The sequence below is a fragment of the Nycticebus coucang genome, chromosome 1, assembly GCF_027406575.1.
Source record: "Nycticebus coucang isolate mNycCou1 chromosome 1, mNycCou1.pri, whole genome shotgun sequence".
In the NCBI taxonomy this organism is placed as follows: Eukaryota; Metazoa; Chordata; class Mammalia; order Primates; family Lorisidae; genus Nycticebus; species Nycticebus coucang.
In genome coordinates, this window is record NC_069780.1 from 44,730,570 (window position 1) to 44,754,727 (window position 24,158).

Below are 24,158 nucleotides of genomic sequence, written 5' to 3' on the forward strand. Positions count from 1 at the left end.
AGCCAGGGCCTGCTTTGAACCTGCCACCCTTGGTATATGGGACTGGCGCCCTACCCACTGAGCCACAGGCACCACCCTACATTCATCTTTTATTTTCATCTAATTAATGTTGGTCATAAAGCCTATTAATCAACCTGAGCAACATGGCAAGACCCCCTCTCTACAAAAAGTAGAAAAACTAGCTAGACATGTGGCATACACATGTATTCCCAGCTACTTAAGAGGACAAGGCAGGAGAATCACTTAAGCCTAGCCCAGAAATTTGAGGTTGCAGTGAGCTATGATGATGCCATTGCATTCTAGTCCAGATGACAGAGCAAGACCCTATCTCAGTAAATAAATAAATAAATAATATTAAAAACAAGCAATATGATTTACTATAATCCTTAAAAATAAAATTCAGAAAATAATGTTTTCATTTGTTGCAAAAAAGAAATTAATCTATTTTCTTTTTTCACATTATAATAGTCATACTTCCTGTTTCCACAAGGATTGACTCTTTTCAGTTTAAAAAAGTTACTTTTCCATTTTCAGTTTTCTGAATTATATCTCAATTATATAATTGATGCATGAACAAATATACTTAATATATTATTATATATTACATAATAATTCTATTTTATGTATTATAATAATATTATAATTCTAAACTATATTTTAATAAAATTATTATTCTTTAAAGTATTTTTAAAATATTCAGTTATAACACTTTTTTGTGTACTTTCATGTATATTATTTCACGTGGCCCTTATAAAACCCGGATAGTGAAATATTTTCTTCCCCACTAAACAGACATGAAAAGTGAGACTCAGATGGGTTAAATATTTTTTGTCCAAATTCACACAACTGGTAAGTACTAGAAATAAACTCTTGATCCTAGAATTTACCTGACTTCAAAGAATGTCCTCTTTCTAGTTCACAGTGGATTTCAAGTAAAGGAGCATATTTTCCTTATTAAGTTTTAGATATTGTTTCACATTTGTTCTGAGATTATGATTCTCAAATGTTGGTAACCAGACTAGCAGCATAAGCATCACTAGAGAACTTCTTAGAAGTGCAAATTTGAGGGTCATCTCATAGACCTGCTGAATAGAAATTCTGGATACGGCCCAGATATCTGTGTTTTAACAAGCCCTTCAGGTGAATCTGATGCATGCTAAAGTTTGAGGACCACTATTGTAAGTCAAGCTTATGAAAACCATTTTCGCTTTGTAAATCATAGCTTACTATATTTCATCTCCTATAGTAATTTATGATTGTAGATTAAGTATTCATTGTTTAGCTCGGATATATAAAAATGAGAATCATTTTTTGGACAATATTGCTGTTGATAGAGTTATTTTAAGCTATTTTCTATTGTGTAAATATGGTAGATTTAAGCATAATACTAAATAAAGCTTATCAGAGAGATAAGAAAATTCAAACCTTTGTACAAATGGCAACATTCTTATAAGCAAAATTAAAATAATAATTTCTCCAAGTGGGAGAAAGATTATAAGGACACGTGCGATTATTGCTTATAGCTACCGATTGTATAACAGTGTAAATTACATTAGAGTAGAGAATTAGAAACCAGAGAGTGTAATTCTCTCTTAGGAGTACTGAATACATAGAAATATTTTTATATTATTTATGTTGCAAGTACATGGTTAAATCTTTAACAAACTGAACCAAAACTGCCTTACTTTCTCTTAAGCAGGCTGAATAAACTACACCCTTTACCTCCTAATTTAGGCTAATGAAATACTAATTTTATAATTTATGTTGTTGCTCATTTTTTTAAAAATCACAACCTTACTCACCAACAATCACAGATATATATGGGTCTCTGTGATATTCCATTCTCTCTCCAATAAAATGCAAATTTTATGTTATGTCACTAAGGAAGGGCATTTTTTTTTTATCAAATTTAGCAATTGAAACAATTTTACTACCTTTTATAAGTATATAAGTACATTCGCACTTTTTGAAAGGTTAAATTCTGTCTTGAGTTTAATTGGCTTTCATAGGCCTCATGAAGGACTTCATGGGAAACCCCATCTCTGCATTTTGGTAATATAATATATTAAATAATGATATATTCCATTTATATACTACTTTATTAATGTTAGAATGTCTTCTGGCACATTACATCTTTTCATTCTCAGAGAAAACCTGCAAAATAAGCAAGACAAGTGATCTTTCCATTAAGATGATAAAGAGAAGCTAAAAGCCAAAGGCCCAGACCCCAGACCCCATCAGTGATGGAGCTGAGATGAAAAGCCAGTTCTCTCAATCCCCAGAGCAGGCGTGTCCTTCTCACACCGTACTGTCTTCCTTTTTTAGAATCTACCTCTCTTAGAGGCCTTGTTATCTATTCAGTTTAATTCAAGGATTTCTTAGAATGTATCACTGTAATGTTTAATTTATGAACGACTGTGAAGTGCTAATAGTAAGAAACTGTTTTTATTTAATTAATTTCTAAACCTCTCTTGTCTTTTCAGGTACCACTGCTTTGTATTTGTTCCTGGTCATGCATCCATCCATCCTTAGTAACTCCCCCAGCCCAAAAACCTTTGAGGAGGTACAGTTCTTTAATAGAAATAACTACCACAGGGGGATTGATTGGTAAGATGGGTTATTAGTATAAATCTAAAAGTATATGTACTGTGCACAGTGTAAACTTAGCACTAATACTTAGTAACATATAAGTTTGTAGCCACAATATGTAAGTTACCCTCTGTGCCTTGGAAATTGACTGAATAACAATGAAGGAGCTCAGGAATTATTTATAACAAACTATTTTCAGTGTATGAGGGGACTTCATGACTCAAAAACCCACATGTAATTTCAATTGGCATTTATTATCTTTGTTGATGTTTATAGATATGAAGTCATAGAAACAGAATAATACCCAGGAATTTCATTCTTTTCTACTCATAAAAAAATATGTTCATATCTTTCTCTACTTGTGCACTTTTAATTAAATAATACTATAGCCCATATATATATATACACACACACACACGTATATATAATTTTCTATTTTGCTTTGATATAAAGGGTGAAAAATAAATAAATAGAATTAGAAATGCATATATATTTCATGCATAATCAAAGATACAAAAAAGCTATTAACACTACATAATTTTTTTGCCTTTGTCTTAAAATTAGAAATATATCAGCTATCTGAAGAAAATACTTAAAATGAAAAGTAAAAATGTCAGATATACACAAACTATAGTAATGTTGTAGAAATAGGTGATACAAACTAACGTGTTAATCATAAAATGTACCTGGAGGTCTTATTATTAAGGTATAAGACTGGACAGAGGGCAGTGTAGAAGAGTGGAATTCTTACAATAATTCTAGAGTATAAATACAAACATTTTGCATGTATTTTAGTAGGCAGAATTATGTATGTTAAACTCTTGTCAGATTGCATGATCTCAATCTTATAAGCATTACTTCCTCATTTTTGAATAGTCTAAACAGAAAGATTGAGTATAATTTGAGCACATACTGGGATTTACGTATATTCTAATTGTTATATATTTCACTGCCAGGTCTTCCATGCAGGGCTGGATATTGATTCATTATGTGGTGTTAAATAACAATGGGGAAAATCAAAAAATAACTATTTCAGCTGCTATTGACTACTGATTCAAATAAATGGGCTGGTATACAGTAGAATAAAATGATGTCAACATTAGGACTAAACGGAGTGATTAAAAACTACCTTGGAGGTGAATCCAATACTCAGATTCCCTGGGACTTAAGAATGACTGTAGTAATGATTTTTTGTCATAAATTTCTCAAAAATAAAAGTTCAATCATGTGTATAATCAGTAAAATAGGAACAAAAAGTCCCCTTTACAGTTCACAAGGAGATAATATAAATAAGTAAAAGGCTAAAGAGCAATAAAATATTTTAAATATAACTCACTAAAAACTCCCCAAATATAAATACTTTTGATTGGTAAGTTATATGTTTATAAAAGGCAATCAGCTTTGTGCAGTGGTCGTATCTGAGGTGCTGTTATTGCTAATTAAAACAGAAAAGGCAATTAATGTGAGTAATAAATAATAGTAAGTGCAGATCTCCACCTGTGGCAATAACTGTAGCTTTGATTTCAATGGCATCAAATCTGTTCAGGTCCTCACACTGGTCTTGTCTTTCTACGAAGCATAAATACTTCAGCATCCCTTTGGGAATGTGATGCCACACGGTTGAAGATTGTGTGTCTCAAAGTTCTGGGGTCACTTAAAGAAATAACCCAGGCACAATTAGTTAATCTAACTGCATGGATCTGCTTTTTCTGGAGAACTGATAAAACCAGCAGTCTCAGTACAGGCTTAGGGCACAAGCAATGTAGGGAAAATGAAAATTAGAACACTTTATCTTTGACAAAATAGTCAACATTTGCAATCATAAGATCTAAGGAAAATGCTAGACTTATACCATAAATGTAAGTTTTACATTTTATGATTTGGTCTTTTTTTTTTTTTTTTTTTATGAGACCAGGTCTCACTGTGTCACCCAGGCTGGAGTGCTGTGACACAGTCATAGCTCACTGCAGACTTGGGATCCTGAGCTAAAGAGATCATCCTTCCTCAGCCTCCCAAGTAGCTGAAATTAGAAGCATGCACCACCATGCCCAGCTAATTTTCTGTTTTCTTTTCTTTTCCCTCCCCTCCTTTCCCCTCCTCTGCCCTTCCCTTCCTTTCCCCTCTCTTTCTTTTCCTTTTCTTTTCTTTCTTTAAGAGAAGAGGTCTCACTCTGTTGCTCAGAACGGTCTCAAACTGCTGACCTCAAGCAGCCCTCCACTTCCGCCTTCCAAAATGCTAGGATTACAGATGTGAGACACCACATCGAACTGGTCTTATTATTTTTAATTCAGGATGTAGTGGAGGTTTGGAGTGGTATGTGGAAAGCCCGAAAGTCCTCTTAGCATTTAAAACCTATCTATACATCTTAATCTGGCTTTCAGTAAAATCAATAGGAAATACTTAGGGTCAATCCAAATAACAAATAAATATAGAGTATTGCAAAAATTCCCATCTTTCAGGTTAAAGCAAAAAAGCTGAAGTGTTGTGTTTTTATGGATGTAGCAAAACTTAAGGGAGGTGGGCATTCACTTTTAACCCCCAAATTGTTAAACTACTCTAGTTTGCTCTCCAGTTTCTTTGGATAACCTGAATTCATATTCTCCTAACGTGAGCCTATTCGGGGAGTTTCTGTGTCTCACCCTGCAAATATGAGCTTGGATTCCTTTTATTTACTTATTTATTGACCAAACATTTTTCAAGTGCCTGAGTGCCAGCCACTGTAATACAGAAATACAGGCAAACAAGAACTGGGCTCTGCCTTCTCTGTGAGGCTCGGGGGACAGGCAAAATCAACACATTGTAAGTCCAAGATCCAGACCTGCTTGAAGAGGTCTAAACTGTTCCAGATATGAAAGACTTCTAGGAAGATGGGGTGGTTTTTAAAAGCTAAAACCTAGGTCATTTTGTGTGTATGTGGTTTTTAAAGCCTTTTTCAGAGCAAGCAAGCTGAATGGGGTGGGAGCTTGGAACAAATAGGATACCACTAGTGACTAGACACTCAGAAAACCTCACCCTGGGACTGATGTGAGCTTCTAAATATGTATCCTAAAATTGGCACTTTCTTTTTGTTGTTGTTGTTTCGGGTTAATTGAAGGTACAAACAATTAGATTACAATGTTTGCATTTGTTAGGTAATGTCCCTCTTATAATTATGTCCTGCCCCCAAGAAGTGTACCATATACCCTAACATTGTGGCCATTAAGTGGGAGCACGCCCATCCCCCCACTCCCTGCTCCCAGCTCCCTCATTCTCCTGCCCAAATTTGGCACTCTCTATAAATAGAAGGTACAGCAAAACAGATAGCAAATCAAACTTTCCAAAAACTTTTATCTCTTTCTCCTTACAAGGGTGCCAAAATTACCTATCACCAACAAGGCAATTCCCAGAAAACATAAAAGGATTTCTTTACTGCTCTGAGTCTCAAGACATCAATTTATTGCACCAGCTAAACTTTGCAATGTGTTAATAACCAGATCCTTCCAGAACCTTTCTCATGTGAGATGACATGGTCTTGCGGTTGAAAGTCTGTGATTGTCTCATGTGATCTTTCATTCAAAAGAAAAGAACACAGTGTAAAAAGTCATGAATGTCAATGACTCTTTCCTTTAGTAATTACGGAACTACTTTGTCTTGGTAGCCCAAAGTCATGGTGGTTTATGAATTGAACCGGATGGCAGTAGGGGCTGAGGCCATTATTATAAAATGTAAGAATCCCTAGAAGTTACATTTTTACATTCTCTAAAAAAAGCCTTTTCCTCTAAAAGGCATCCCTTAGTGCTTCAGAAAAATCTATTATTATGTGCTGAATTAGTTATATTTGACAACTTTCATAAAGGTGGAACATTAAACAAAATCCTACATTTTAGTGCTTAAGCCTACAGATACCCCTGGTGTTTACTCTGCTGGTGATTCAAATTCTCTCTTAAGGAGATGACCTGACCAGGGGAAATTGGATAGGATTTTATATTTGGAAATATGTACATACTTTTTAGACTTTTCTTATATAATAATTATTCTAAAGAAGGGCATAAGTGGTTCTGTATGAAAAAAATTGGGTAAATAGGCAATATTTATACTAGATATGTTCTGCATGTTGACACTATAGGGTTAAACATAACATCGCCACAACACATTCATGGGAATGAAATTATTCTACTTGTGATAAACTAAAAACTGTTTTGTCTAAATCCCTTTAAGATGTCTTTGAACTGAACATATAATTTGTTTTTATCAAATTTTCTTTTTGTTCGAGTCCTTACAGTTTTTCCTCTGCCCACTGTTTCTGCACTTAGACTCATTTTACGTAGTTAGATTGATCATTGCTGTGGTTTCGTCATTCTGTGTGTACATTTTTGTTCTCTGCCATACCTTTTTTTCTGGACACTAAGCAGAACAAAAAGAAAATGTGTTTTGAAAATTACAATTATTAGTGTTCTGGATATTTTTCCCTTGCTAACTGTGTGGGACAAATGCCTTAAGAAAAGTCTTTCATTTAGGAGATAAATGAATTTGTGGGATGTCTTTAACATCTTCAGTCACCAGGATACACATATAAACCAGAGTCTTATTTTGAGAAAAATATTCCTTTTCTAGGTATATGGATTTCTTCCCAGTCCCATCTAATGTCACCACTGATTTTTTGTTTGAGAAGAGTGCTAATTACTTCCACTCAGAGGAAGCCCCTAAAAGAGCAGCTTCTCTGGTTCCCAAAGCCAAGATCATCACAATTCTTATTGACCCTTCAGACCGGGCATACTCCTGGTACCAGGTAAGGAAATCACAGATAGAATCCAACAGGTAGAAGGGGAGGGAGGATAGTCCAGGATCATTTTTAGCAATAGACACCACCTTAGGTGTTAATAAATGAAGAGATTTGCTGGTTGGTATCTACATTAAAATGGACAAATTTTTCTTTATGTTCATGGGAAAACTTCCTGCATTAAGTTTAATAAACTATGTTAATGTAATTAAGAAAGTATTATAAAATATTATGCATGCATAAATATCAGTGCTTCTATGCATCTGTATTTTAAAAGTAAATGTTATACTTTAAAATCATTATTTTTCATCTATTACATGTGTATTCTATAAAAGGCCAGATAGCAAAAATTTCTGGGTTTGTCTCTGTTGCAACTCTGTCATTATATTTTGAAAGAAGCCATAGATAGTATGTAAATGAATGAACACGGCTGTGTTCCAATAAAACTGTATTCATAAAAACAGGCGGTAGGCCATAGATTGCTGACACTAGCTCTAAAAGAGCTTAAATAGCTGTATTTAGGGGAAAAAAGAAGAGAAAAGGAGGGAGAGAGGAGTAAGGAGAAAGAAAAAAAAGAAACAACCATTTAGTGCCAAAGCAAATACAAGAGTTCTTCATCCCTGAAAACCCAACCTGTCTAAACCTTTTTTAAGCCTCTTTCTCATAGACTCATTGCCATTATGCTTCTGATACTGGTTAGAAGCCAGCACAGACAGGATCACTTTGAAGTAATTCAACAAACTCTAGGAATAATACATATTACTAATCGAAACTAATCGCTAGAAAAAAATTTAAAACCCAGTGATATTTTAACCACCAAATGGAATAGTTCAATAAAAAGCAACCAAAATTATACATAAGAGTGTAACAAAATTAACAGGATTCTGTGTTATTAGTCCTGGGACTCTTAGTTGCCATTTCTCAGGTTGAAAAAGTGCTTTCCTACTATTCATGTGTTCATGTTTTCTAGGTTAAAAAGTGCTTTCCTACTGTACACGTGTTCATCTATTCATAAATAATTTAGATTACTTCCATGTACCAAGTGTTAAGTGTGGTTTGAAGATAAACTGATAAATGTGGATGCTGTGCTTGAGACTAGTCTAATTGGAGAAATATGTATAAATAAGCACATAATTAGAAAATAATAAGTAATCGACAGACTCATTTGGAGTGAGAAAGCCTATCCAATAAAGCCCCTGGGGGAAAGGCAGGCTTATTTTAACTCGCTGGCACAGAGGAGCCCAAATCCCAGAACCACTGGGCATTTCCATTAAGAGGGGAAGAATTTGCAAAGGAAGAAATTTAGGTAAAACAAAAAAAATGAAGAAGTGTTTTTATAGGTGCAGAGCAAAGCTGTGTGTAAAAGAGTTATGAGAAGGTCAGGGCTGAAAAAAAGACTAAAACTAAGGTCCTATTTCCTTGGACACAATAAAGTTAAGATAAATGTGCAATGTTGTATGCATGAAAATCCCTTATCTGAAATGTACAAGTGGGTTGGATATATGGCTACTTCTCAGCATTAAAGTGACTTACACAGCTCACATGCTCCAGACAAGTGTGGAGTGTTCCTTTCTCACTGATGATGATTTTAGACAGCTAAATCCTTGACAGTTATGATGCTAGAGAATAAAGTTTCTCAGCACTGCATCCTTTGTTACTTAACAAAAGTAGTTTTTCCAACTCCACAAGAAGCAAAACAGATTGTCAGGAAAGATTTTATGGCAGGAACTGAGTGGGGAAAGGTCACAGAAAGCAGATGAAATCTTAGCTAGGCAAATTGATAATAATCCAACTAATAGTATAGACAGAGATTCTAGAAAGATAAGATCCAGAGAATTCCAGAATTCCATACTGATCATTCACGCAAAACCTAGAGTCATCTTTTAAATCAAAGTGTACAGCAAATTGCAAATGACTGGTATGATTTTGCACTTCTGACCTTTTTTACCAGGTATCTGGAGGAAAGAGGGAAAAAAAAAAAACCTTAATTGACTCAAAGTGAAAGAAGAAAATGGGAGCTTGGTAACCACTTAGCCCCTGAAAAACAGAGAATTTACAGCAAAAGAAAATTTTTGAGGCTACAAGCTAACACAACGTCCTAAATATTACAAATAAATGACAATGGAAAAATGCAGGCCTTAACAAAGTCTAGTCGAGTTTGCAGGACAGTAATTTGACTCTCAGTTGTAGAAAATATGCTGTTCAACTAGATATGGTAAATAAACATCCACTAACTCATCACCAAGCCTGAATACTTACAGGTCAATTTAAGGAAAAGGTGATTTCCTCCAGCCCATGGGCCTGAGCCTGAGCCATTAGGAAACACTTTCCTGCTTTCTGCTTTTTCTACACAATAAATGATTCTGATTCACCACAAAGGTTACCATTAAATAAAATAATCTTGGCTTTCAGATGCTAGGGAATGTAAGATAAAAGCTGTGGATTTCAGATAATGCACATGTCCGAGTTTTTCATAGTTTGCCTATTTAAAATCACTGATAGGGCTTTTCTCATCTGAAACTGTGTTACTAGTTGGAGCAGAACTATTTGGCAGAACTAGCAGTGTGCTTGAGAACTATGGATATTCACTGGAAATGATAAATGGTTTGCTTGTGGGATGAAAAGGGGACATTAATGTACCTTTCAAAAGTTTATTTTCAGACTAAAATACATACACTGAGGAAACAACTCAGTAAAGTTGGCTAAGGAACCCTATTGATAGGAATTCAAATTCTACCAAATAAGTTTTCAGAAATTTACTCTGATTACGGTCGTAATTTTAAATGCTGATGCTCCAAGCAAACATTTTCAACCTTTATTAATTTCAACATAAATAACTCTTCAGCAGTGAGGCAGTCTTTTCTTTAGCTTTGAGACATGTCGCGAAGATTGAGTTTTAATGATGAATGCCTATGGTTCAGAGTAGTTTAATTATCCACCTTTTCATCATAGCATCAGCGATCACATGAAGACCCGGCAGCTCTGAAGTTTACCTTCTACGAAGTGATCTCGGCCGGGCCCCATGCACCTCCAGAGCTGAGAGCCTTGCAGAAGAGATGTTTGGTTCCAGGGTGGTATGCCAGCCACATCGAGAGATGGCTTGTTTACTTCCCCCCTTTTCAGGTATGAAGCAAAAATAATTCACATCAATCTCATAAGTTGATGGCTTTGCCTTGAGGAGAGTGAATATTTTTACTCATTAAAACATGACTAGCTTTTATCCTTTAGTTGCAATAATGAGACTGTGGCAAAGGAAAATAAATAGACAAAGATAGAAAAAACGTTTAATTTTCTTTCTGAGAGTATTTGAGGATAATTCTCCCTGCTCTATTTTCTAGAGCATACCTTCCCTGATTGTAAAGAGCTTCAAAAGCTTTAAATCGCTGGTTCTTTTTCTGAGATGCATAAAGTTTGAAAGAGAACGTCTTAACCAAACAAGACAAATGTTGTTTTGCTTAATTAAGTACCATTATTTCCCTTTCGAACCACCGTGTCGAATTTTTTTTAAGTCCTACATTTTTCTCAGTTCTTCCGCTTCTTTTTCTTCTGCATTGACCTAGATTGCAAAATCAACCCCTACTCTGGACTGCTCCTGTAATCCAGTGACAGCAGTCATGGGCTGTGCCTGTGTGGCTGAAACCATGCTCTCCGATATGATAACCACTGCTACATTTGGCTATTTTAATTAATATTAAGATTAAATAAAATTTAAAATTCAGTTCTTCAATTGCAGAAGCCATATTTTCAATGCTCAGTAGCTACATGTTAGACTGGCAGCTTTAGAGCATGTCCATTATCACAGAAGGTCCTACTGGACTGGGCTGATCTAGACTAAATAGAAATATGGGTGAGGAGGCCTGGCAAGAGGTTAGCATGGCCGGCTCCGCGGCCTCCACCATGCTCTCTGTCAGGTCATCATGCTAAGCCCACTCTCACCAGGGTAGCAAGCAGACTCATTTCCTCAGCTTCTTGAGAAATTCCGTTCATGTTCAGTCGCCCTGGCAGCCTTTATCTTCTCCGTATGGATTATCAAAGTACTTCCTGAAACTTGACAGTGCTTCTCCTGAATCAAATTGTGAAGAATGACATGTCTTCTGATTATGAGGCCTGTGCTTATTATAACTTTCTTCTTTTCTATGGTGCTGCTTTCCAGCTTTAATGATGGAATCGTGGCTTTGTTTCTAAACTTGGTTTCTATATATGATCTTGTGTCACATTTCTAAGCTTTCTTGGTTTCCTCAGCTGCCATTTTTGTTCCATAGTGTTTAAAGACTTCTTAGATTACAAAACATTAAGTCCAAAGTGGACTTACTTGTCATGATTTATTTCTTATTCTAGGGCATTAATGAGAATGACCTGGTTATGTCTAGCAATGCATGCAAATCCCCTCAGGACAGCGTCTCTCCTTGAATAAGTTCAGAATACAAAAAGCTTTCAGTATACACTTAACATATCTTTTTCAATGTGCACTGGGTTTTCTTTTTGTTTGTTTGTTTGGTAATTTAGTTGCTGATTATAGATGGGCAACAGCTAAGAATTGATCCTGCTACCGTGATGGATGAAGTCCAGAAGTTTCTAGGAGTCTCTCCTCATTATAATTACTCGGAAGCTTTAACGTAAGTTTGTGTTCTAATTAGTTTTTGAAATTTCAAGAGAGAACTTATTTTGGAGAAATTGTGGTATGGTAATGTGAATTTGAGGTTAGCTATTCTTCATCTACTGATTATTTTTTGGTTTGGCATTCACCACTTAGGAAAAAAAACATTTCAACAATGTGCCAGGGAACTGGCCTAAATTCTTCATTGATTCCTAATTGTACAAAGATGTGAGTACACTATATGATGAAAAAATAATTATGCAAAGATTTCCTTAGAAAGGAAATTTGGAAACAAAATAGTTGTAAATCTTTAACAACTAATCTTCAAAGAGGCTGCTTAAAATAATTCGGTAAGGGCTAAACCTATTGAGGGCTGAGCCTAGTCAATATTGGGGCCTCGTAGAAGCATGAACAGGTGATTAACTAGGGAGTTTAGGAATTCTTCTCACCTTTGTTCAATTTTCAGAAATAATGTCATACAGCAAAAAATAGCCCAATAACTGGCTGAGCAGACAGAGATACACTTCCTCTTAAACATGCTTCCCATTTCTTCTTGTCTTTACCCACTATAAATCTACCTTGTCACCTCTTTTTCAGAGGCCTCAGCAGTGACAGCACTGGCTGGGTTGGTTGGTTTCCTCTGATCTTTTTAGACGGCTGACCCCACTAAAGCTGGGACTAGTAGAGAGGGCAAGAGAGGCACTCGGACCGAGGAGGCACCTGCCCTCAGGCCTGTGCATATGCCCCATATGCCCCACAGTGATGACTCTCTTACCTCACCCTACTTCTGCCTCTAGACTTTATTTAGTATTTTTAAATAAGATCTCCCTCTTACTCCACGTATAATCATTGGCAGTCAGATTTATGTAGGTTGTGTGTATTTCTGGAACAATTGGAAGACCCTCAGTTGCATGGGCCAGGGACCTGACTCTCATTATAAAAAAAAAAAAAAAATTTTTAAGCTTAGGCTTATGAACAGAGCCTTAAAGAAACTGAAAAAGAGTGTATTATGGAATGCTCCATTATATTTTTTCAGTATAAAACTCAGTTCCATAGATCAACTGGTTTTCCCTTTTTATTGTACTCTTTACCCTATCTCAATCTAGAAAGTGAGAGGCAGGTTTCCTTTACCTTTTGGCATCCCTTACAGAAAAGACTGGCAGAAAAACATCAAAAACTGCTTGTATCTTGTACAAATTGTATGTAGAGACACTTAAGAGGGACACTTTGGTTTAGAGGACAAATGCGTAAGTGACAGTCTGCAGTTCTGAGCTTCCTTCCTGAGAGTCACTTACTTTGCCGTTACTATTAACCTTCTCAGCTCCCTGTTTTTTATACTGAGTACTTCCAGAGTTTGGAGAGCTTAGTTCAAGTACTAACACAGACAGACTAGCCTTAGGTATTTAACATTCATCCTAACCTTAAAGAAAGCTGAATGATTTTAGTTTGTAGTTAGAAATTCAAGTCTACTTTCTGTTTCATTTCTTTTTAAGTATCTCTGAGAAAGGAAAGCTTTTATTTTCTAAACAGTTTTCTACTTCTTTGGGTCTTTTTGTCAAGGATAAAGCAAAGCATTGTATTTCAGAAAAAAGAAGAACAGTATCATAAAGACATAATCTCTTTTTCTTATGGAATGGTCCTTGACCTGCGTACAGTGTATTTGTCCGCTCTGCGTCCAGCTCAGCAGCAAACTTTTTATTCATCTCCACTGCTGAGAAAAGGTGGTATACACTTAGGAGACTGTCAAAGCAACGTACTACATACAAAGAACTGTGGGTCACTTTGCACCCAGGATCTAGCTAGCTAAAATTTCCCATTATATGATTCTCTAACCTGGTCGGGGGTTCAGTGGGTAAAGTAGCAAGATAAGACATGTGTAAAATCACACTTTCTGGTCCAGCAGGACTCCCCAGCCTCTCACTGTGCTGACAGAGATAATGTACTTCCATTCTATTTCTTTTCACTTTTTCTTGTCAATCATGGTTGGCCTGACATACCTTGTAAAAGCTAATGGTGCACTTGTAAAATATTTAGAAGTTTCATGTCATTGTCTTACATTTAAATCGATCTGCCTTCACCCCATGCCCTTGGCAGTTTTTTATGTGAACCCTCACCTCACAATTTAGTGACTGTACTTTCTGTGGTGCTTTGGAAATATTGAGGATGATCAGAGGTACAAGTATATTCTCAGAAATGCCACGGACACCAGTTGGCAGAAGAGCCTTTGGATACTTTCTTATTACTCCTTATTTTCCTGCTAGCAATAGTAAGGACTATTTCTGTGGTGCTTAAAAAGGGGGTTTTCATTTAACATACTCTAAGGATATACTAAATTGCAAACCAATATGAATTCTCAGCTAACCACATAAATTCAGTGCTGTGCACAAAATAAAATAAATGAATGAAACAAGTCCATGCAAGGTTTTACTATGCAATCTTGGCATGAAAGTGTACTCCAATTTAAGAGGTCTCTGAATTCATTATCTTCAATATAGAAAATTCCATTATCACACCATGTTCCAGAAGAATGGCACTAGGCTTCCATTTTCAAGAGTATCATTTATTCCTTTCCACGGTCACTAAAGAAAGTGTTCAAGACTTTCACTGGATAATGTTTTGTGGCATGTCTTACTATAGCTTAGTATTGTCATCATGGGTTTTAAACGATACATTTAATATGTTTTTAAAAATCTGATTTTCGAAGGAGCAGGGACAGGGAAAGAAAGAGGGGGATCCGTGTGCTTCCACCTAACGGGCACTATGTAAGGGCATGTGGCATCCCTCCTGGGTGCGGGACACAACTACAACAGAGATCGTACCTAAAAATGCAAACAATGTAACCTAATCATTTGTACCCTCATATTAATCTGAAATTTAAAAAACAATTTTATTTTCTCAGTGACTATAGATATGACCAAAATTAGCAATATAAGCTCAAAATAAGATAAATGGGAACTTTTTCATTCAATCAAGTAAGCTAGGATTTTACTTTTATTCAAAATAACCTTAAAGCCCTAAGATGTAAACACAATTATACTGACATGACTTTAGATTTCATGTTATGTGTTATATAGTTTCAGATGATGTGTTATACAGTTTTGAAGCTATCATTTAAGATAAAGTAAGATAAATAATGCTTACTGTGGAAATGTACAAGTTTTTATAAACTAAAATGAAAATATAAACTTTTAATTATGCTACATATATACAGATAATATATATATTTTCACAATTATATCCAGCCATCAATAACCATAGCAGAATTCTTCATGTTTAGATATACTAGTTAAAGACCTGAGCCAGGCATCTTTATTTCTCAATAATCTATTGATTAAGGTGAATGAAATCAGGCTGTGTTATATTGATTTTTCATTTCCTTTGAAAATTTCAATAAATGGGCAATGAGAATTTGAAGCCCAGGGATTGAATATAGTTTTTTTGCTGGTTTGTTTCATTTTGTTGATGAGCCCTCACTAAGTCATAAAGGACTAAAGCTGCCTCAAAATTCAAAAGGACTTCAATTGTTTCTAATATCACTTGCCCAACAACCAAATTTATATTTCCCAGGAATTCTTTCCCAACCCATTGTATGGTGACTTTGAGTAAAACTCTGCCATATTTAAAAAAAAATGAAGCAAAATATAGTAGACATAGTAACTAAAATCTGTTGGTTCTCTGGATGACTTATCAAAGAACACCTAGAAATACTAAGTAGTGAAAAGGGAAAAAGAGTCTACTCCAACTTCTTGTCATCAATATTTTTTTTTTTTTTTTTGTAGAGACAGAGTCTCACTTTATGGCCCTCGGTAGAGTGCCGTGGCCTCACACAGCTCACAGCAACCTCCAACTCCTGGGCTTAAGCGATTCTCTTGCCTCAGCCTCCCGAGTAGCTGGGACTACAGGCGCCCGCCACAACACCCAGCTATTTTTTGGTTGCAGTTTGGCCGGAGCTGGGTTTGAACCCACCACCCTCAGTATATGGGACTGGCGAGCAGCTGGGTGTCATCAATATTTTTAGGTTGTAACATTTCAAAATAAATACAGTAAAACCTCCAGAAATCACCATCTCCCTACATTGACCACTTCTTAAGTTGACCTAATTTTCATAGACCAGACAGGTACTCATCAGTACATTAGTTCCTTTTGTTGACTACCTCTGTATGTTGACCAGTTGGTTACAGTCCCTTGGGTGGTCAACTTATAGAGCTTCTGTACATAATTACATGTTCTAAGCATTTTATCTATTTATATATGTATGTACACATTCATATATTATTTCATGAAAGCATTATGTGATAGGTACAGTTAGCTCCAATTTTAAGATGAAAAAACTGAGGATTAGGAAAATATAGCCAAAAGTCAGTCAGCAAGTAAGGAGGCAAGATTGAAACGCAATCAGTTATCACTGCCTATCTGTTAAGCTTTTCATATTGGCACAAGATATTAGAAGCAAAGGAAAACAATATTGCTAGTTTTTACAAAAGGATAGTAATTTAGAGTACTTCTTTTAAAAAAAACTAGCACCTTAAAATGAACTATGTAAGTTGTCTCACTTCATTATGAATAGAATACATCTCAAGACATACTCAATGTCATTTTCTATAATAAATATGTAATTATAGAGATATGCACATTAAAATTACATCGAGATACCAATTAGAATGGCTATAATCCAAAAGACAATAGCAAACGTTGGCAAGAATGTGGAGAAGCTGGAACCCTCAGATGTAGCTGATGTTAATGCCTAGTATATGACCACTTGGGAAAGCAGTTTTGCAGTTACTTAAAAATTAAACAGAAACTTAACCCAACAATTCAGTTCCACTCCTAGGAATCTACCCCAAGATAAATGAAAACCACAGTATATAAAAACCTGTAAGTAAATGTTCATAGCAGCGTTATTCATAATTTGGATTATTTCTGGTTCTCAAAACTAAAAGCAATCCAAATGTCATCGGTTGGGGAATGGAATAATTTGGTATATTCATGCCAGAAAAAAATAAAAGAGAGTATGTCCAGACAAGACAAATGTATAGTCAAAAAGAAGTTCAGTGCTTGCCTGGGGACTGGGGATGACAGCAGGATTGACTACAATGGGCTCTAGAACACTTTGGAGATGGTGGAAATGCTCTAAACCTGGATTGTGGTAAAACTGTACAACCAAATAAATTTGCTAAATATCATTGAATTTTATACTTAGCAATAAGTGAATGTTACTATATGTAAATGAGACCTCAAAAAAGTTGTTAAAAATAAAAATTGTATCAGTAAAATAATTCATTAAATCATTAAAGTATGTTTGTCAGGACAGAACTAATAAACTCCCATGTTTGTCCTAAGTAACAACTATATGACGGTATTTTTCTTTTGAAATTTGTCTGCACTATTTTGTAATTCAGTGTGCTTCCATGGAAATGGTTTTCAATTAAAAATGAGACATCCCTTAACTTTCTAAATGTAATCTGAACATCTCCTAGGAGTCATATGCCCAACAGTATAGAATTAAGGTCATTTTTCATTAATATAAAAATGGTTACTGGTTAAAGGTTGAGTCATCAGAGAATTTTGGTGCCCCTACCCACAAGTCTTTTCCAATTACTTTTAGAGATCCCTAGGTGATATTCCACACATGATTAAGAACTATTCTTGTCCACTCTTGTTTTATTCTCTAATTCAACAAAGTTTTATTGAGTAATTATTAATGTGCATGGACTCTGGGACACAATGATAAATAATGTATCCCTATCTCCAGGACAGGTAGCCCAACAGAGAGACTCCAGACAATACATAATGCTTCCTCTAGCACGTTCACTTCCTGGAAGCCATGAAAGGCAGGGCCAGCCACCACCATGGCTGCCAGTGCTCACAGACAGGGCTTGTTTCCGCTGTCCCCCAGTCATCTGAGGCTGTTCTTCAGAGGGACAATGAAGAACAGATGTGGAGAGGTTCTTTCTCCATCTTCTGTCAGTCTTCTTCATGTGAGTTCTAAAGCAGTATTGCCAGTGTCCCAACTCAGAAGGTCTTTCATGAGCAGCCATCTGTATCTTCAATTTATAACTGTTCTGTATGGAGAACCAGGCACAGTCCATCGGGCCACCACACAAATAGACATGCTTTCCCTTCTGCTGTCCTCTCCTTCTCATTTCTACCCTGATACACTTACACCATCGTCTATACACTTATACATACAGGTGCCTAGGCTAGGTGTCAGCCACACATACACACATGTAATTAGCAGGAGTGAGGAAAAGATGTTCAGTGTTTCTTAGAAAAATCAGGCCAGGTACAGTAGCTCAGGCCTGCGATCCCAGCATTTTGGGAGGCCAAGGAGTTCGCTTGAGGCCAGGAGTTCAAGACAAGTCTTGGCACCATCTCTAAAAAAAAAAAATCTTTTTTTTTTTTTAATTAGCTGAGCATGTGTGACAAGTGCCTGTAGTCCCAGCTTTATTTATTTATTGGTATTGTTATCTTTACATTAAATTGAGTTATATATTCTGAATACAAATCCTTTATTAGAAATTTGTTTTACAGGGTGGTGCCTGTGGCTCAGTGAGTAGGGCGCTGGCCCCATATACTGACGGTGGTGGGTTCAAACCCACCCCCGGCCAAACTGCAACAACAACAAAAAAAAAAAAAAAAAAAATAGCCAGGCGCCTGTAGTCCCAGCTACTTGGGAGGCTGAGGCAAGAGAATCACCTAAACCCAGGAGTTGGAGGTTACTGTGAGCTGTGACGCCACGGCACTCTACCGAGGGTGACAAAATGAGACTCTGTCTCTAAAAAAAGAAAGAAAAAAAAAAGAAATATGTTTTACAAACATTTTCTCCCATTCTATGGTTTCTGTTCTCATCTTAAGTGCCTTTAGAAGGGCAAAATTTTAAATTTTGATGAATTCTAAATTATCATTATTTTTCTTTAACAGTTCATTCTAAGAAATCATTGGCTGACTCAGGGTTACAAAAATTTTCAATGTGTTTTTCCCCATGTTTTCTTCCAGAATATTTATAGTTTTAGCATTTAGACTTAGTTCAATAATCCATTTCAAGTTAATTTTAATACACAGTGTGAGATAAGAGTCAATGTCCACTTTTTCCATGTAGATATACAATTTTCTAATGCAATTTGTATGAAAGACTAATCCTTTTCTATTGAATTACTTGGTCGCTTATTTTGGGGGAGGGCACCAAATTCTAACCACTACACCACCAGGCACTGTTGCTTATTTTTTGATAGTCAGTTGACCATAGATGTGTAGGTCTATTTCTGGACTCTTTATTTTGTTCCATTGATCCATTGGTCCATTGATGCTGTTGCCACGTTGCCTTGACTGTTGTAGCATTACAGAAAATCTTGAAATTAAATAGTATAAGATTTCCAACTTTGCTCTTGTTTTCAAATCGTTTCAGTTTCTCTGGGTCCTTTAATTTTCCATATACATTTTCAAATCATTTTCAATTTCTACTAAGAAAAGAGTCCACTGGAGTCTTGATTGGAATCATAATGAATCAATCAACAGATAAATTTAAAGGGTTACAAATTTTTAAATATTTAGTCTTTTGATTTATGAACATAGTATCGCCCCATTTTTTGCTTGTCTTCTGTACTTTTTCTAAACAATGTTGTATAGTTTTCAGTATGCATACCTGCATATATTTTTTGTTAAATTTATTCCCAAGTATTTCATGTTTTCACATTATAATTTTAAGCAAAATGTTGCAAGAAGCATTCTTATTTTTTCCTTAATTTTTATGGATTTCGGTTACATGGATGAATTGTATAGAAGAGGGTACCCATCCCTGAATAGTGTACATTGCACCTGAAGGTATTTTTTTCTCCCCTCACCCTCTTACATTTTCCCCACTTCTGAGTATCCAATGTGCCTTGTACCACTCTATTATATCCCTGCATGCCTGTAGCTTATCTCCCACTTATAAGTGAGAACATGTGGAATTTGCTTTTCCATCCCCATGATGGAAAATAGCATTCTGAGTAGTAACCCTAAATGATAATTCTTTCTAATGGAGAGAAAAAATATGGCATTTGAGTTATTCAATAACAAAAGAAATGTGAAAGAATTATCATTTCTTTTTGTTGTTTTTTGTCTTGTTGTTTGATAGAGATGGTGTCTTGCTTTGTTGCCCAGGCTGGTGTCAGACTTCTGGCCTCAAGCCGTCCTCCTAGTTTGGCCTCCCAAAGTGCTAGGATTATAGGCATGAGCCACTGTACCTGGCAAAAATTATCACTTCTGATGACTACTTTCACTTTTATATCTAAATGCAGAAATGATGTTTATTTATAATATAAAACAGACTAGTCAGGAGGATTAAACTTGGGTCATGACTCAAGTAAATAGTCCAAGGAAATAAACCTAGACAACTGGAGTTTTGATTAGAATCATACTGAATCAATCAACAGATAAATTTAAGGGGTTAAAATTTTCTTCTTTTTCATTTTTGATTCTACTAATATTTGATAAATGTTTACAACAGGCAAACACTATGCTAAGTGCTATAAAATGGGAAGGATCCTACATATGGTATCCTTAAGAGGTAATAATGAAAACTCTAATGACAGTTATGTGAAATATTCTGGTAAACTAAAACATAAATTTAACATGCTAATATTATTTTATTATAATTATGGCATGAAAATCCCATTATAAGTGGTGTTACAAGCTCATTCCAAAAGAAGAAAGTATCATATTTTGCTGGATAAAAATGCACTCCTGTGTTTAATGTGCACCCACATTTTTGGCCCAAACTTTCAGGAAACCACCCCTCAAGAAAGTGGCCAACTCTCAGTCAAGAGAGACACATCTGAAGAGGGCTAATGCTACCCTAGTGAATGTGCAGATTTCACTGGCTTCCCACAGCTGCCTGCTCTGTGAAGGCTGCCCCTTCCCTCTCTCCCGCCATGTTGAGGGCTGTGATGAGATGGCCACACGTTTGGCCAGTAGGGTGAAAGCTTCTGAGGCCACTGGCCAACAGGCAGCCAGATGGGTCTCTGGGGCCTGCCTAAGGGTCCCAGTCCTCTCCACGTGGTGAGGCCTCAGGCCTCAACCCCAGTTCTGCACAGCAACTTGCCACCTTCCTGGCCCCACTACTACCCTCTTTCCTGATCACTGCGCTGGTCAGGAAGGGGGTCACTCTGGCCCCCTTCTTCCCAGTACAGATCCTCCAAAACTGGACCCCTGTGTGCCCAGCAGGCCTCCTGGGGCCTATTGGGATCTCCCACTCCCACACAATACTACCCATGTACAATATGCACCCTTATTTTTCCCTCAAAAATTTGGGCAAGTGTACATTATACATGGCAAAATACAGTAGCTCTAGGAGAACATTTAAATAGATCAGAGATATAAAATCCTGAAAGTAATCACTCCATGGTACTCCAAAACCCTTTTTCTTCTATGTATTACTAGTATTACACCATAGATTATGAGATACAAATACCATCTAAATCCACAGAGGTAGATGAAGATTGACTTGTCATTTTAAACCCTACAAAGGAAAAGAGTGGGCTTGAAACTTATAAATGTTTCCCTTCCACATAAAGGAGGTAGTTCTATTAATTTCTATTAATAGGAGGACTTCTGACAATTTTTGCATCAGGACTGGGGCAAACTCACAAAAATGACAGATGGACTAAGAATTCAGAAGTATGCCAAAAGGCGTTATGCAAAGTGGTGTGGTTTTTTAGAAAAATAAACAGTTCCTCTAGTTATAACTTGATATCCAAATAAAAATATTTATATGTTGGTTATTATATCTTCTTATAAATTGCTTAGAAAATAATTTGGGGGGTTGTATTTTTTTTATTTTTCTAGATTTGATTCTCATAAAGGTTTCTGGTGTCAGTTACTGGAAGAAGGTAAAACAAAATGCCTTGGAAAGAGCAAAGGAAGAAAGTACCCCCCTATGGATTCTGATGTAAGTACAAAGCTGAAGAAGACAAACTAATAAGCAAAATGATTTAAAAAAAAAAAAAAAGTTACCATAGATGCTTTTTCAGAAAACTAGTGAAAGTCAAAATTCAGCCTAAAGTCAAAATTCAAAACGACATTTGGATTTTAGCACACGGAGACAGCTTGTTTTGATTTTTCCAGTGATATATTATTACCTATCATAGAAGAATGAAGTAAAACAATTGAATTTGACATTTTGAACAAGAACAAAATGATAACATCTCATTCCAGATAGAATGATACTTACATAGACATTTTAGCATAAATGTTAACTAAAACCAAGACAGGAAAATATATCAAAGAAAGTGAAAATAAATAACCAAAAGATTTTTATTTTGTTTCCTAAGTCACTCTGTAGTAGTAAGTGTAGCCTGGATAATAATAATAATATATTTCCCAAACTTCTAACATACTAGCAGATAATTAGGCTTTGGGGAAAGCAGACATTCACTCTTTGTGGTATGTATATAGCAACCCATGTTTGTTTTGTTCAGAAGAGTGATCAAGTGATCTGTTTCTGTACCCTATATTTTTACTTTGATGCTTATTTCACACTTATTGCAATTTATTAATAATATTTTTATTTTATAATCAGCCTAGTTAGTATATAGTTTGGAATTAGGAATGTAGGTGGATTATGATTTATCAACTCTTTAGATCCCCAAAATTAAAAATATTATTTGGGATTTTTTTCCCCTTACGATGTTTAATGCACTGGGTTAACTGAGAATCCCAAGGTACTCTGAGAATCCTAAGTATGAGTAGAACATATTTGACTATTTTTATCTAACAACTTAGAGAAACGTTTTTTTGTGTGCCCAGCCTGATAGAGACAGAACTTGACCTCAATAAGCTCATAATTAAAGATGGCTTGGAAGAAGGGGCTCTGTTGTTTTGATAAATTATACTCTCAGAACTCCAGTTTTCATTGCTTAATTATTAAAATATACCTTTAAAGAACTATGAAAACAAGCCTAACACATTAAAGGAAACTATAATTTCTGTAGTATTCCAAGAAGGTAATATAAAATATATCATTTTCATTTATATAAAGGCTATTTCCTTATATATTTACTAAAGCTAAAATGTTTAAAGTGAAGCACGTCTTCTGTAGCATTTTCATTTACCCTCGTCTAACATAATACTAAATTTGGTATTAGAAAAACACAACTTTTCAGAATATCAATGCTAAGTCTCTTAACAAGGTTATTGTGTAATATGTATTGGGTTTATCTGCAGGAGTAAAGTGGCTGATTTTGCGCAAATAGTGTCTAGAAAGGAGGCAAGAGTAAAGGGCCTCCACAGAGGTTATGGGAGTAAACGTGTAAACTGAGGAGATGATTATCTCCTCAGTGCCGTCACCTCACAGCTCCGCTCTTCCCAATACAGGAACGAGCCACCTCCTTCCTTGAGACCATCAGCAAAATAAATAGTCCACGTGTATGATAAATTTTAATCCAGATATGCTGTATTTGATACTTCGACATGGTCAAAGTATATGAACTATACTTTAATAAACAGAATAAAAAGAACTTTCATGTCTTCCTCCCCCTCAGAGCAGAGCATTTCTGTCAAGCTACTACCGAGACCACAACGTGGAACTCTCGAAGCTGCTGCACAAGCTGGGGCAGCCTCTGCCCTCCTGGCTGAGACAGGAGCTACAGAAAGTGAGATAGCACTGAGAGAAAGCTTGCGGCTTCACCGTCCATGTCAAACGCACCTTTTCTAAAGCTTCCGGAAGCTACCAAAAGGCTGTTGAAAAATATACCTCTTCAAATGAGAAAAGAGATCAAAGTTCCTTCCACATGCTGGAATGTGGATGATTAGGAAAAAAGAAAAAGTATGTGTTACAAGCCTTGAGGCCTATGGTCTTTCTCTTAACCCATATCTGAGCCTGTGGGATGGTTGTAGACTACTGTGCAGGGATGTGGAAGTTGGTAGCAAACAACGTAAATACCCAGCACAAACGCAGAACTGCTCCATTTCATAATAATATTTCCACTTTTATATATAAACTAAGATTGTGTATCTATAGATTTTTAGCCCACTGTTGGCCTGTACAATGTTTTCTTAATTGATTCTATAAAGTGTCCTATAAAACGAAAAGCAAAAATAAATATCACAATGTAGCATAAAATGTCAAAAGCATAATATTCATGAAAAATACTTGCCAAATTTCAAATCCACTGAAGCATTTAGGAATTATTGTAAATTACAATTTGTGCTAGATCAGGGACTGGAAAAGTCATA

At 35.8% G+C, this 24,158-nt stretch overlaps 1 protein-coding gene across 1 annotated transcript in view; it reads left to right on the forward strand.

Annotated features, from left to right (window-relative positions):
• The window catches only part of LOC128571765 (bifunctional heparan sulfate N-deacetylase/N-sulfotransferase 3), a 202,940-nt gene extending 179,205 nt beyond the window's left edge, over positions 1-23,735 (forward strand). Inside the window, exons 9-14 of the mRNA XM_053571469.1 lie at positions 2,484-2,607; positions 7,183-7,357; positions 10,301-10,471; positions 11,855-11,964; positions 21,771-21,873; positions 23,465-23,735. Of these exons, the coding sequence (XP_053427444.1) occupies positions 2,484-2,607; positions 7,183-7,357; positions 10,301-10,471; positions 11,855-11,964; positions 21,771-21,873; positions 23,465-23,584 (803 nt within the window). The 3' untranslated portion in view covers positions 23,585-23,735. The remainder of the gene's footprint in view (positions 1-2,483; positions 2,608-7,182; positions 7,358-10,300; positions 10,472-11,854; positions 11,965-21,770; positions 21,874-23,464) is intronic.
• The last annotated feature ends 423 nt before the right edge of the window (positions 23,736-24,158 follow it).